The sequence below is a fragment of the Engraulis encrasicolus genome, chromosome 15, assembly GCF_034702125.1.
Source record: "Engraulis encrasicolus isolate BLACKSEA-1 chromosome 15, IST_EnEncr_1.0, whole genome shotgun sequence".
NCBI classification, from domain to species: Eukaryota; Metazoa; Chordata; class Actinopteri; order Clupeiformes; family Engraulidae; genus Engraulis; species Engraulis encrasicolus.
Window position 1 is genome coordinate 52,075,826 of NC_085871.1, and position 13,108 is coordinate 52,088,933.

At 43.2% G+C, this 13,108-nt stretch overlaps 2 protein-coding genes across 3 annotated transcripts in view; one reads left to right on the forward strand and one right to left on the reverse strand.

Annotated features, from left to right (window-relative positions):
* LOC134464179 (zinc finger protein 664-like) overlaps nucleotides 1-13,108 on the forward strand; it is a 268,197-nt gene that overhangs the window by 60,691 nt on the left and 194,398 nt on the right. The window lies entirely within an intron of this gene.
* LOC134464183 (zinc finger protein 239-like) lies at nucleotides 8,339-12,804 on the reverse strand. The gene is made up of 2 exons (XM_063217649.1): nucleotides 12,432-12,804; nucleotides 8,339-10,198 (listed from the first exon to the last, which is right to left on the reverse strand). Exons 1-2 carry the CDS (start codon nucleotides 12,712-12,714, stop codon nucleotides 9,315-9,317), a joined length of 1,167 nt encoding a protein of 388 aa, XP_063073719.1. The 5' UTR covers nucleotides 12,715-12,804; the 3' UTR covers nucleotides 8,339-9,314.

Sequence of the window (13,108 nt, forward strand, 5' to 3'; positions counted from 1 at the left end):
AATGTACACCAAAATAACGCAAACAATATCTCTGTCAGTTAAGAACTGCATCACAATCTATTGCATTTCTTTACTGGGCTACTATCTACTGCTATTATCCTTATTTTTTATACATATCCATCGCAGTAGGACAGTGTTTCTCAACCTTTTTTTTGGCGAGGTACCCTTTCAATTCATGAAAAATCTCAAGGCACCCCAAACCAACAAGCCATAACATGGCATCGCATCCGATACCACACAAGCTTAGAAAACTAACACATTTGGAGACGTTCGAAGTTGCGTCTTTATCTCAGACATGTGTAGGCCATACTGGGGCGACCTTACTTAATTGTGTGTAAATGGTAGGGCCTAAATGACAGATTCCATTGAGTAAGCATTAAATGAATGATTTAGACAAATATGTATTATATTTACATTTCACATAGGCTACTAGTGTCAGCCACATTTTCGCGGCACCCCTGAGGGGGGCGTGCCGCGTGCGGTTGAGAAACACTGCAGTAGGACATTCCCAAAGGGTTAGTACTATACTGGTCCAGTCTAGATGCCTATTCTGAGAAGCTGGTTCAGAGGTAAACAAACCAGGTTAAGTTAAATTAAGAGGTAAATCATCTAATAGAAGAATCTGGAGTTTCCTTAGAAAATTAGGCTCTCAGATAATTTACCTCTTAACTTAAGCTGGTTTACTCCTGAACCAGGGGAGTATTCCAAAAGCCTGGCTCAGTGCTAAACCAGGTTGAGTTAACCTTGATGTAAATCATCTAATAGAAGAGTCTGTAGCAGTGGTGTAGGCCAGTGGTTCCCAACATATGGGTCGGGACCCCCCTTATGGGTCGCCAAAGATCCACAGGGGGTCGCGGAGCCCTCTTGATTTTAAGGGGTTTCGTTTTAAATATATATAGCCCATGTTGAATAAAAGACAAAGCATTTAACTAATAAATGCATAGACGCAACAAATTGTAAGTGCTACATTAAATATTTATTCTATATTTGACCAAAGACGAATTGAGGAATAAAATAACTAAAAGAAGTTTTCGCAGGAAACGGAGGGCATCTTGTGACTCCGTCTCGTGCGGGCGCTCGCGTGGTTGGGTCACCAAAGCTTACAATAGTAAAAACATGGGTCCCTTAAGAAAAAGGTTGGGAACCACTGGTGTAGTCTACGTAGACTGCAGGTATACGGACTGGAGTATACCCACTTCTAAATTTCAGGGATTTCAGTATACCCACTTCAAATTGATTGATCCATTGTTTTGAATAGCACGAATATATACAGTAAGTTATACCCACTTCAAAAAATGCTCAAATATACAGTCTGTAGTCATCATTTCCTTTAACTAAATCACACACTTGTGGCTCTCTATTAGCAGGTTTACTGCTTCCTGTATGTAGGTTAACTTAGCCAGGTTTATCACTTATACGTGTTTTTGGAATGCCACTCTGTATAGACCCAGCTCTTTATCCACGTAGATCTGGCACATCAAGTCTAAACCTAGTCCATTTTATATAATAATACTTTTCTATATGTTATATTATATATATCCGTAGTCCTTGGCCAGTCCAGCTTAGAGCTCTTCACCCACCTAGATCTTGCTCTTCCTTGATACATCAAGATACAATATAATACAATATAAATATCCCCTGAGGACTGAACCAATTTGTTTGACAATGCTGCCCCCTAGTGTTTCATAGACAACACTGCCTGTAGAAAGAAATAGAATAGCCCCAGACATTAAGATACAGGAAAAAAATTAGGAGCACTGTGAGATTTTGTGACGCAGCTTTATTATTAACACACAGATACATACTATACAGAGAATTTACTTTTTACACACACATATACACATTTTTCAGCAGTAGGCCTACAACACTGCACTGCAACACATTTTCAATAAGAGTCTGCAAGCGGGTAAGGTGCCCACACAGTGGAAAACCTCATGCCTCATACCTGTCCCCAAAAAGCCACACCCCAAAGAACTGAATGACTACAGACCGGTAGCCCTCACATCACATATAATGAAGACATTCGAGCGTGCACTGCTGCTCAACATACTGAAACCCCAAGTTCACCATGCCCTAGACCCACTACAATTTGCCTACCAGGAGAAGGTGGGAGTTGAGGATGCTATTCTGTATCTGCTGCACAGAGTGCATTCTCACCTGGACAAAGGAAGCAGTGCTGTTAGAATCATGTTCTTTGATTTCTCCAGCGCCTTCAACACAATACAGCCACTCCTGTTGAGAAACAAACTACTGCAGATGGGAGTGGAGACGGGGCTGGTGAACTGGATCACAGACTACCTCACAGGAAGGCCCCAGTTTGTCAGACTAGGCGACCTCACATCAGAGACTGTAATCAGCAGCACTGGAGCTCCACAAGGAACGGTGCTTTCCCCCGTGCTGTTCACCCTGTACACCACTGACTTCAACTACAACACGAAGACCTGCCACATGCAAAAGTTCTCGGATGACACAGCCATTGTTGGATGCATCAAAGATGGGCAGGAGGGGGAGTACAGGGGACTGGTGGAGAACTTTGTGAAATGGTGCAGAACCAACCAGTTGCGGCTGAACACCACCAAAACCAAAGAAATGGTGATCGACTTCAGGCGAACCACCCCACCCCTGGTGCCTGTCTCCATTGAGGGGGAGACTGTGGAGACAGTCTCCATATACAAGTACCTGGGTGTTCACCTGGACTCTAAACTGGACTGGTCTGCTAACTCACACGCACTGTACAAGAAAGGACAGAGCAGACTCTACTTTCTGAGAAAGCTGAGATCTTTCAATGTGTGCAACAGACTCCTGCAGATGTTCTACCAGTCTGCCATGGCCAGTGTGCTCTCCTATGCTGTGGCATGCTGGGGTGGCAGCATTAGGAAGAGAGATGCTGGACGGCTTGACAGGCTGGTGAGGAAAGCAGGGTCTGTGGTAGGCACAGAACTGGACGCCCTCACAACCACAGCTGACAAGAGGACACTTAGCAGATTAGACTCTATCCTGGACAACTACAAGCACCCCCTGTACCCAGTCTTCGACAACCAGAGAAGCCTGTTCAGCCACAGACTGCGCGCCATCTCCTGCAAGACAGACAGGCTGCGAAAGTCCTTTGTACCCAGGGCCATCCAGCTATTCAACATTGCACAGAAGGACACACAAAGAGAGATCGTCATAGGGGACTGGACTGCATAACAGATCCCTCTCCTGCACACTTTATCTACCTGGACTCTTTACCCTATGACTCCTCTTTCATTGGAATGCACAGCTGTTTGTGTGTGTGTGTGTGTGTGTGTGTGTGTGTGTGTGTGTGTGTGTGTGTGTGTGTGTGTGTGTGTGTGTGTGTGTGTGTGTGTGTGTGTGTGTGTGTGTGTGTGTGTGTGGAGTGACACAGTTGGCAACTTGTGTCACCCCTTGGACTACTGATACTCCTGGACACTTTGATGGTAACTTTGTCTTGGCCACCCAGCACAGGTGACACTATGTACACTTTATTTTTGGTGTGTGTGTGTGTGTGTGTGTGTGTGTGTGTGTGTGTGTGTGTGTGTGTGTGTGTGTGTGTGTGTGTGTGTGTGTGTGTGTGTGTGTGTGTGTGTGTGTGAGAGAGTGTGTGTGTAGTGACACAGGGGGCGACACCCCCCCCCCCCCCCCCCCTCCCCCTAATCCTTTTCCCAAGGAATACTATGGACATTGTACTAGGCAGAGAGACTATGGACACTCCTGGACACTTTATGAACACTTTGTCTTGGCTTCTATGTGCCACTTGGCTAAGGCACATGTTTAACACTGTGGACTTTTACACTTTATTTTTGGTGTGTGTGTGTGTGTGTGTGTGTGTGTGTGTGTGTGTGTGTGTGTGTGTGTGTGTGTGTGTGTGTGTGTGTGTGTGTGTGTGTGTGTGTGTGTGTGTGTGTGTGTGTGTGGTGTGTTAGAGAGAGATGCCTTGGCAAAATGTATGCAACAGTAAGCTATATATGATTATTTTATGTGTAAATATGTGTATTATGTCTTGTGGGTAATGTCTTTATTTATGTGTGTATGCTACTTGGCACCTTAATTTCCCTCTGGGATCAATAAACGATACTCTACTCTACTCTACTACTCTACTCTACAATTAAAAGCACTGAGGGACACCTTTCCACATTCCTCCTAGTAAGAGGACTGAACATTGTTACACATTCATATCTATATTCATTACATTACATTACACTTAGCTGATGCTTTCATTTATTCAAAGCGACTTAGGCAAGGCAAGGCAAGTTTATTTGTATAGCGCATTTCATACACAGGTGCAACACAATGTGCTTCACAAAATTAACAAAGAAAGGAAACAAGAAAGAAAGAAGGAAATAAATTAGTCAAAGAACATTAAGATAAATCACAAGGTAAATAATAATAATAATAATAATAAAATAAAAAATAAACATAAAAATAAAAGAAATAAGAATGATATATAATTTAAGCTGAATTAAGCTGACACAAAGCATCTGAGAACAGCTTTGTCTTGAGTCTAAATTTAAAGCCATCAATAGTGGGTGCATTTTTACATCATCTGGAAGCTGGACTTACAACTATTATTTTCAGGGTATTGGTTACAGTCCCTGGAGCAATGTGGGGTTAGGTGCCTTGCTCAAGGGCACTTCAGCCATGGATGGAGAAGTAGGGAGAGGTCAGGGGGGATTTGAAACGGAAAACCTTAGATTGAAAGACCAACTCTAAAACCACTAGGCCATGGCTTCCCCCATATTCACATGCATTTCTATATGCAGCCCTGGTGTTCCAATTCAGGACTACACAACAGGATCTGGCAGCCGTGCCGAGATGGCATTGGTCGGGGGGGGTAACTTTATTATCCCTCAGGGGGGAACTCAAGTGGTCATTTGGTCATTTCACATTACACTTTCGGCCTAAAAATACAACGACTCACACATGGATACGCTATGTATTAGTAATGGTGGGGTGGCGTCCGCGCCAATGTCATATCCTAAGCGTATCGCTCGGTGCGTAATTCCAAGAGCAATATAATGAAAAGGAAGAAAGGAGTCGCACACTGGAGCTGAATACAAAATCAAAAACTGTATTAAACAAAGCTGAAAAAAGTAAATAAAACCGACAGACAGGGGACAAGCGTTTCAGGTCTAGCCCATCATCAGTGTTCCCAGTTTCAGTTTTATGTACTTTTGTTTAATACAGTTTTTGATTTTGCATTCAACTCCAGTGTGCGACTCCTACTTGTAGCCTATACTATGTGTTACCCATGAGGGCCTTCTAGGGCTGTAACGATATTGGATCAAACAGAGAAATCGTGATACTCAATGTCACAATACTGTATCGTGATGTTAAGGAGGCAGTATCGTGATACGTCCTTTCAAGGTTTTGTTGTCCTTCAATTCAGTAAACAACCATATGATTCAATGTGATAGTGCTTCCAAGCTTCAAATGAGATACATTTCAGAAATCCTGGGGTGTATCAAACAGTAGGTCAAAAATCGTGATACGAACCGAATCGTGAGTTCAGTGTATCGTTACAGCCTAAACATTAAAAAATGGCATTTGGTAACATAGAAGCATAGTAATCTGAACAAAGTTACTCTTTGAAAGTATAACATTGCTCTATCCATGCATTTCAGAAATGAAACAAGATAGATTGGATGCAAGCAAAACACATTTCCTCTAAATGACACTTTGGCAATATTGAAGGCTTGCACATCAAAAACACCCCCAGACAGAGTTTGCTGCTGTGTACCAGGGCTTGACATTATTTTTTTTTCTCCACCGGCCACTGTGGCTAGTGGTTTTCCCGAGTCACTAGCCATTCAGGTATTCCACTAGCCACAGATTTTATGTTGTTTCTTTTTTTCTTTTTTTTATTATGATTGTGCTCGTCGAACCTCAGAAGATGAGATGCTAAAGCAAGATGAGTGTAGCTTTCTACATGGAAGTTTATCAAGCAAATAGAAACTGAGTTACTGAGCTTTTTCTTGAACTTACATACAAACAATTGATGCACAAGGGGCAAACAACAGAATATAGGCTACTATGAATATGTCATACAAAGGAATAAGCTGCCAGCCAAATTGGCTAGTGACACTGAAAGTATTACTAGCCACAGCCAAGTTTTACCAGCATTTGGCCGGTTGGCAGGTGGGACATGTCCAAGTGCCTCCACTGCTGTGTGTGTTTACCAGCATTTGGCCGGTTGGCAGGTGCCAGTGCCAAGCCCTGCTGTGTATCAACTAATAAACTGACGTCACGTGACGTAACATGATGATGATGATGACAGTTGAGCAAGTGAACACGAGAAGTGTCGCACAGAGTAGACCAGTGGTTCTCCATGGTCACATGACTACTGATACTCTAGATTAGTGGTTCTCAACTGGAACAGTCTTGGGACCCAACATTTTCCACTCTCATTCTGTCACGACCCAATCTTTTTAACGACACTCGAATGACTGGTTGCATGCGACTATCTCGCATAAAAATTCTGATTTTATCTATGACGACAGATGACACAAGTTCAATCGCCTATCACCAGAAAAGTTGCAAATTGTTGCAGGAAAAGTTGGATGGGTTTTCTTTTGTTTTTTTAGCGAATCAATGAATTACGATTTTTTTTTTCCGGCTCCGCGACCCACCCATGACCCCTCCACGACCCACTTTTGGGTCGCGACCCACCAGTTGAGAAACTCTGGAGTAGACCATCTGTTGTGTGCTCCCTTGCCAAAGTCTCTCCTCACCAGGAGTAACAGAAACAGGACAAGTCACATAAGTGAGTACACCCCTCACATTTTTGCAGATATATACTTTTATATTTTCATAGGACAACATTAAAGAAATTTCACTTTGACACAATGATTGGTGACCTGTTAACAACATATATAACCGTGTACATTTGTTGTTCACTCACAGAAAATCAAAATACAGCCATTGATGTTTGGAAATGTGCCATCAAAAGTGAGTACACCATTAAAATCTGGTAGAGAAGCAGCCCAAATCGTCTAGAAATGAAAAGGGATTAAAAGGGAGGTCATCGGTGTGCGTTTTAACCTTTCTTTACATTGAACTTATACATTTGGAGTTTGCACCTGCCTTAAATAGATCGGTGTGAGATTTGAATGAAATGGAGAGTTTCACAATCTGCTTCAGTAGTCACAGTGCATGTTGACACATGTTTCTTTTAGGTGTAATTCACCATCATGCTTGACTAGCCAGATGATACACTTTTTTTGTAAAACTCACTTGTTTACCACCACACATGCATGACACCATCTAAAGCAAATTTCAGGAATAGCTTCTTTCTGACTCACCACAGTGAACACCATTAAAATCCAGGTCACGGTGCAATACATTTTAACTTAAGTTACTTAGCATTGTAACTAAGTAAATATTACAGATTTGTACCCTGTACTGTAATGCCTTACAATACTGCATTACAGCAAAAAGTAATGCATACTCCCAGCACTGAACATTAAAATTACATACTCCCAGTACTGAACATTAAAATTACATCGGGGGCCGCATAGGACGGCGTCAAGGACCGCAAACGGCCCTCAAGACATAGGTTCCCCACCACTATTCTAGTCACACTGGCTGCTAGCAAACGGCCTCTCTCAAATACGACAGTGACTGAATTCCTCATTCAAGTGTGATGACAAGTGTGTCTTCAGGTGACTGACTGTGGGAAGCTCTGGTCACACTGACTACAAGTGACTCCAGTGTGAATGCGACGATGTGATTGGAGGTGGGATGAGCGCAAGAAACTCTTTCCACAGTCGGTTCATGAGTTTCTCCCCTGTGTGAACACGCTGGTGGATTTGGAGCTCATATTTTGTCTTAAAGCTCTTGCTACACTGGCTGCAAGGGTACGGCCTCTCTAGTGTGAGTGCGGCGATGTGCGAGGAGGCTAGAAGACTGTGAGAAACTCTTTCCAGAGGTTGTGCATGAAAATGGTTTCTCCCCTGTGTGAACACACTGGTGGATTTGGAGCACCTGTTTTCTCTTAAAGCTCTTTCCACACTGACTACAAGCGTACGGCCTCTCTCCAGTGTGAATGCGATGGTGTACAGTGAGGCAATGAGGTAGTAAGAAACTCTTTCCACAGGTTGAGCATGAAAATGGTTTCTCCCCTGTGTGAACAATCTGGTGGGATTGGAGCTTCTGTTTTGATTTAAGCACTTGCTACACTGGCTGCAAGCGTACGGCTTCTCTCCGGTGTGAATGCGGCGATGTACACGAAGTTTAGAAGAGTTTGAGAAGGTTTTTCCGCAGTCTTTGCATGAAAATGGTTTCTCTCCTGTGTGAATGTACTGGTGGACATGGAGTTCATATTTTGTCCTAAAGCTCTTGTCACACTGACTGCAAACGTACGGCCTCTCTCCAGTGTGAATGCTGCGATGTATGTGGAGGTTAGAAGTAGGGATGGGCATACGGTGAAAATTTCTTCGTCGATCGTCGGGAGAATTAATGATTAATAATCGGTTAACCATTAACATTTTTATATTAAAAACAGCACACATTTAGGCCCACCATGCCCTATACTCTTGTATAACAAAAATACATCAAAAACATCATGTTTTTCTTTGAGGATTTGTTTTATTAACAACACAAGTGTCAAGTGATTAACAAGAACAGTTAAACCTGAAAGGCTTCAAGTTGCGAGCCAACAACGAAGGCACATAACGGTGCAGACATCGAGGTGAGGCTATGTTGAGATGAATCACCACCGTCTTTTACAAGGCTTGGATGCGCGGTGTTCAAGTGATACATCATGGACGTTGTCGATTAACTGTATTTGTAATTCACATTGCAGTAATTACAGTACACTTTGTCATTTTCTAACCGAAAGTAGAATGAGATTAGCCAACATTTCCAGGCAAAGAAAACATCATTTCTAGAGCCAAATAGATCGAAATTTACCTCAAAATAGCAATGCAATTTCGTTACAAACAAAATCCAACACAAAATGATCACTTACAGACTTATATTGTCCAAGGCTCAAATGTGAAAAGATATTAATTGCGGGAGAGATGAAGTCCGGTGGCTTTACGGCAGAAAACACTTGAAAAAACTGGCTGCAACTAACCAGGAAGTAGAGTTGCGCTTAAGGCGCAGTACCGCGAGAAAGTCCACTAGGTGGCGGTATTCACCATAGGATTTACGTGAGAGAAACTAAACTCAGGCATGGAATTAAATGGAAGGCAGAACAACCTACATTCAAGTTTTTGTTTTGTTTTTGTTTAACGGTTCGTCTGCGAAAATTAATTTCTTCGACTAAATGTTTAATGATCAATCATCGGTTAATCGGTTAATTATGCCCATCCCTAATTAGAAGACTCTGAGAAACTCTTTCCACAGTCGATACATGAGAATGGTTTCTCCCCTGTGTGAACGACCTGGTGTGCGTTGAGGTTTCCTTTAGTCTTAAAGCTCTTGTCACACTGACTGCAAGCATACGGCCTCTCTTCAGTGTGACAAAGACAATGTTTGCGAAGCATAAATAGGTGTGGAAAGGTTTTTCCGCAGTCACTGCATGAAAATGGTTTCTCCCCTGTGTGAACGACCTGGTGTGCGTTGAGGTTTCCTTTAGTCTTAAAGCTCTTGTCACACTGACTGCAAACGTACGGCCTCTCTCCAGTGTGAACGCGGCGGTGTCTGTAGAGGGTAGAAGACTCTGAGAAACTCTTTCCACATTCGGTGCATGAAAAAGGTTTCTCCCCTGTGTGAACGCGCAGGTGGATTTGGAGCTCTGCTTTTCTCTTAAAGCTCTTGTCACACTGACTGCAAGCATACGGCTTCTCTTCAGTGTGACAAAGACAATGTTTGCGAAGGATACACAGCCGTGAAAAGGTTTTTCCGCAGTCACTGCATGAAAATGGTTTCTCCCCTGTGTGAACGAGCTGGTGTTTGTTGAGGCTTCCTTTAGTCTTAAAGCTCTTGTCACACTGACTGCAAGGGAACGGCCTCTCTCCAGTGTGAACGCGACGATGTTGGTGGAAGTTAGAAGAATGTGAGAAACTCTTTCCACAGTCGGTGCATGAAAATGGTTTCTCCCCTGTGTGAACACGCTGGTGGATTTGGAGCTCATCTTTTCTCTTAAAGCTCTGGTCACACTGACTGCAGACGTACGGCCTCTCTGTAGTCAGGGCAGAAGAATGTGTTTTTCCACGAAACTCCTCTCCACTGGAACCGCTGTGGAGCTGATGCCCTGTGAAGAGTAGAATGGAAATGAATATTAATGGATGGTTGACGTTTAAGGGCGTAACACAATTTTTTTAAAAAGTAGAGTAGAATGGAACAAACTGTATTAACAACAGAGCAAAACACACACACAGTAGAAATTAATAAATATGAAATCGATGACAAAGACTGCCATAACGGTGTGTGAAGATTTACCTTTTTGTACTTTTACTGAGATATTTTACATCCAGTCCGCATCGGCCATTACTAATGTTCTGAGAGAACCTGTCCGAACAGGGTTTAAGACATGTTGGCACAGAACTAGAGGCTCTCACTACTAGAGGATGACATTTTTCAGGAATTCCCGTGGGTCCTGTGGGATTCCCGCGGAATGGGAGTCGAAATTTTAAAGATGAACGGGAGTGGGCTGGAGCGGGAATAAAGATGAACGGGAGCGGGCAGGAGCGGGAATAAAAATGAACGTGAGCGGGAATGCCGCTTATTTTTTCTTTAAAAAACAAACAAAAAAAGCCTCGTTTTTTTGACGAAACGGGATTGGGGTTGATTTTGAGTGGGAGTGGGCAAGATTGGGAGACATTCTTTTCAGGAGTGGATGGGATGGGATTTGTTTCTTTTACTCCAGTCCGGGATGGGACGGGATGGGATTTTTTTCTGGGACCGGGATGGGACGGGAGTGAAAATCCACTCCTGTGTCATGCTCTACTCACTACCACTGCTGAGAAGAGAACACTGGGCAAACTGGACTCTATAATGCAGTGGTTCTTAACCTTGGGTGCGGGCACCCCCTGGGGGTGCGCCAGAGATTTCAGGGGGTGCACGGAATTGAGGTTGTGACCAAAACTCAGCTTGTGAACATTATAATTAGTCCAAATCAAAACCAAACTAATGCATGTTTTGGTCCCCATGCAGAGGCATTATGATATTGTTTAGTGTCTTAAGCAAGAATCATTGCAATTAATCATTTAAAATCAATTTTAGTCCCTGTAGACACGTTTGGGTTGGGGGTGCACGGCTTGTCTTTAGCACAGGTAAGGGGGTGCATTAAGAAAAAAAGGTTAAGAACCACTGATATAATGGGCAACAACATTCACCCCCTGCAACTCTTATTGACTCTTATTGACTGCTGTCCCAAACAACCAGGACTACAACTCTGCTTTAGCCAGGCCTTTTTATATTGCACTGACTGGTTTTCACAGTAAACAGTACATCACATCTTGTACCACTGTTTGGGTATGTGTGTGTGTGTGTGTGTGTGTGTGTGTGTGTGTGTGTGTGTGTGTGTGTGTGTGTGTGTGTGTGTGTGTGTGTGTGTGTGTGTGTGTGTGTGTGTGTGTGTGTGTGAGGGTGGGTGTGACTGATTGTTGAGTGTGGGCTTGGGGGGTTGGGGTTGGGGTAGGGGTAGGGGTGGGGGGCACACGGTGGGCAACATGTGGATTCCCGGCTCTTCAATTGATACTTGACCCTGGATCTCTTCTCTTCTCTTACCAGCCTTCCTACTCGGCCTACAATTAGAGCTGGCTATGTGTAAGAAGCAAGTCCGTGTCTGCATTTTCTGCAGTTCAGTATGCACCGGTACAGTATTATGAAAACAGAAATACATGATATTGCTTATTATGTAGCCTCTTACTGCAGCAGGGGTCGCCGGCGACCCTATTCACTTGCTGAAAAGGCTTCACTACATCATAACAACACTGAGAGCGCTAGAGTGCTGCGCTAAGGGGTCAAGTTTTGATACCATTTCTGTGAAAGTCTCAAAGGTTTCTGACTTACGGTTGTAACATACTTATCAGCCTTCCTTGGCCATACTATACAGCTGCGGAGACCATAGACCACTTCGAAATGATCAATTAGTCTGAATTTACAACTTATATACACTTATATGTTTGAGTTTGAGTATGTTTGAGGGGCAGCCGTGGCCTAGTGGTTAGAGAGTTGGTCTTTCAATCTGGGGGTTGCAGGTTTGAATCCCCCCTGACCTCTCCCTACATCTCCATCCATGGCTGAAGTGCCCTTGAGCAAGGCACCTAACCCCACATTGCTCCAGGGACTGTAACCAATACCCTGACAAATAATAACTGGAAGTCGCTTTGAATAAAATGAAAGCGTCAGCTAAGTGAAGTGTAATGTAATGTAATGTAATGAGTAAAACAAACATTGTTGTTTCATTCTATTAACATTACATCAACATTTCCTGTGAATTTCACATGAAAATATTATTTACAGCATTTATTGAGTCTTACCAGATCTATTCTCCTCGCTGTCCTCATATAAGCTCCTCAGCTGAGGTGGAGAACCAGGGAACTGCTCTGTCTCTTTATTTACGTTCAGCTGTTCTGGAGAACCAGGGAACTCTCCTCTCTCTTCTCCTTTTATGTTCAGCTGCGATGGAGACCCAGGGAACTCTTCTCCCTCTTCTTCTTTTATGTTCAGCTGGGATGGAGAGTCAGCTAAGCTGAACTCCTCTGTCTCTTCTTTGACGCTCCTCATCAGCTGGAGTGGAGAGTTGACTTCTGCAGAGGCCATCTTAGAGGTCTCCTCTAAACCTTTGAAAAAGGGCAGAAATATTGTGTCAATTACTGGCAAAGTTTGTGATTTTTACATGTGCTAAACAACCTCACTTTAATTACTGTGCCAGCCAAACTGCTTTAGATACTTACTGTATGTGCTAACTCAATCAAAATCTTGGTTATTTCAAAACAGCCACATCCCTATGGAAGACTGGATTGCTCTCAAAACAGAATACATAAATCTCTAGTAAATCCATTTAAAAGCTCTGTGGTGCTCTCTTCCAAGCTCAGGCGACACTGAAGAGAGTGACTACACTGTATCAGGGCATAAGGTAAGCGTACCCATTAAGCCCATGTACCCTTTAAGCCCACTTTCAACTTTGAGGTCAATTTAAAGAAAGGGAAAAGGT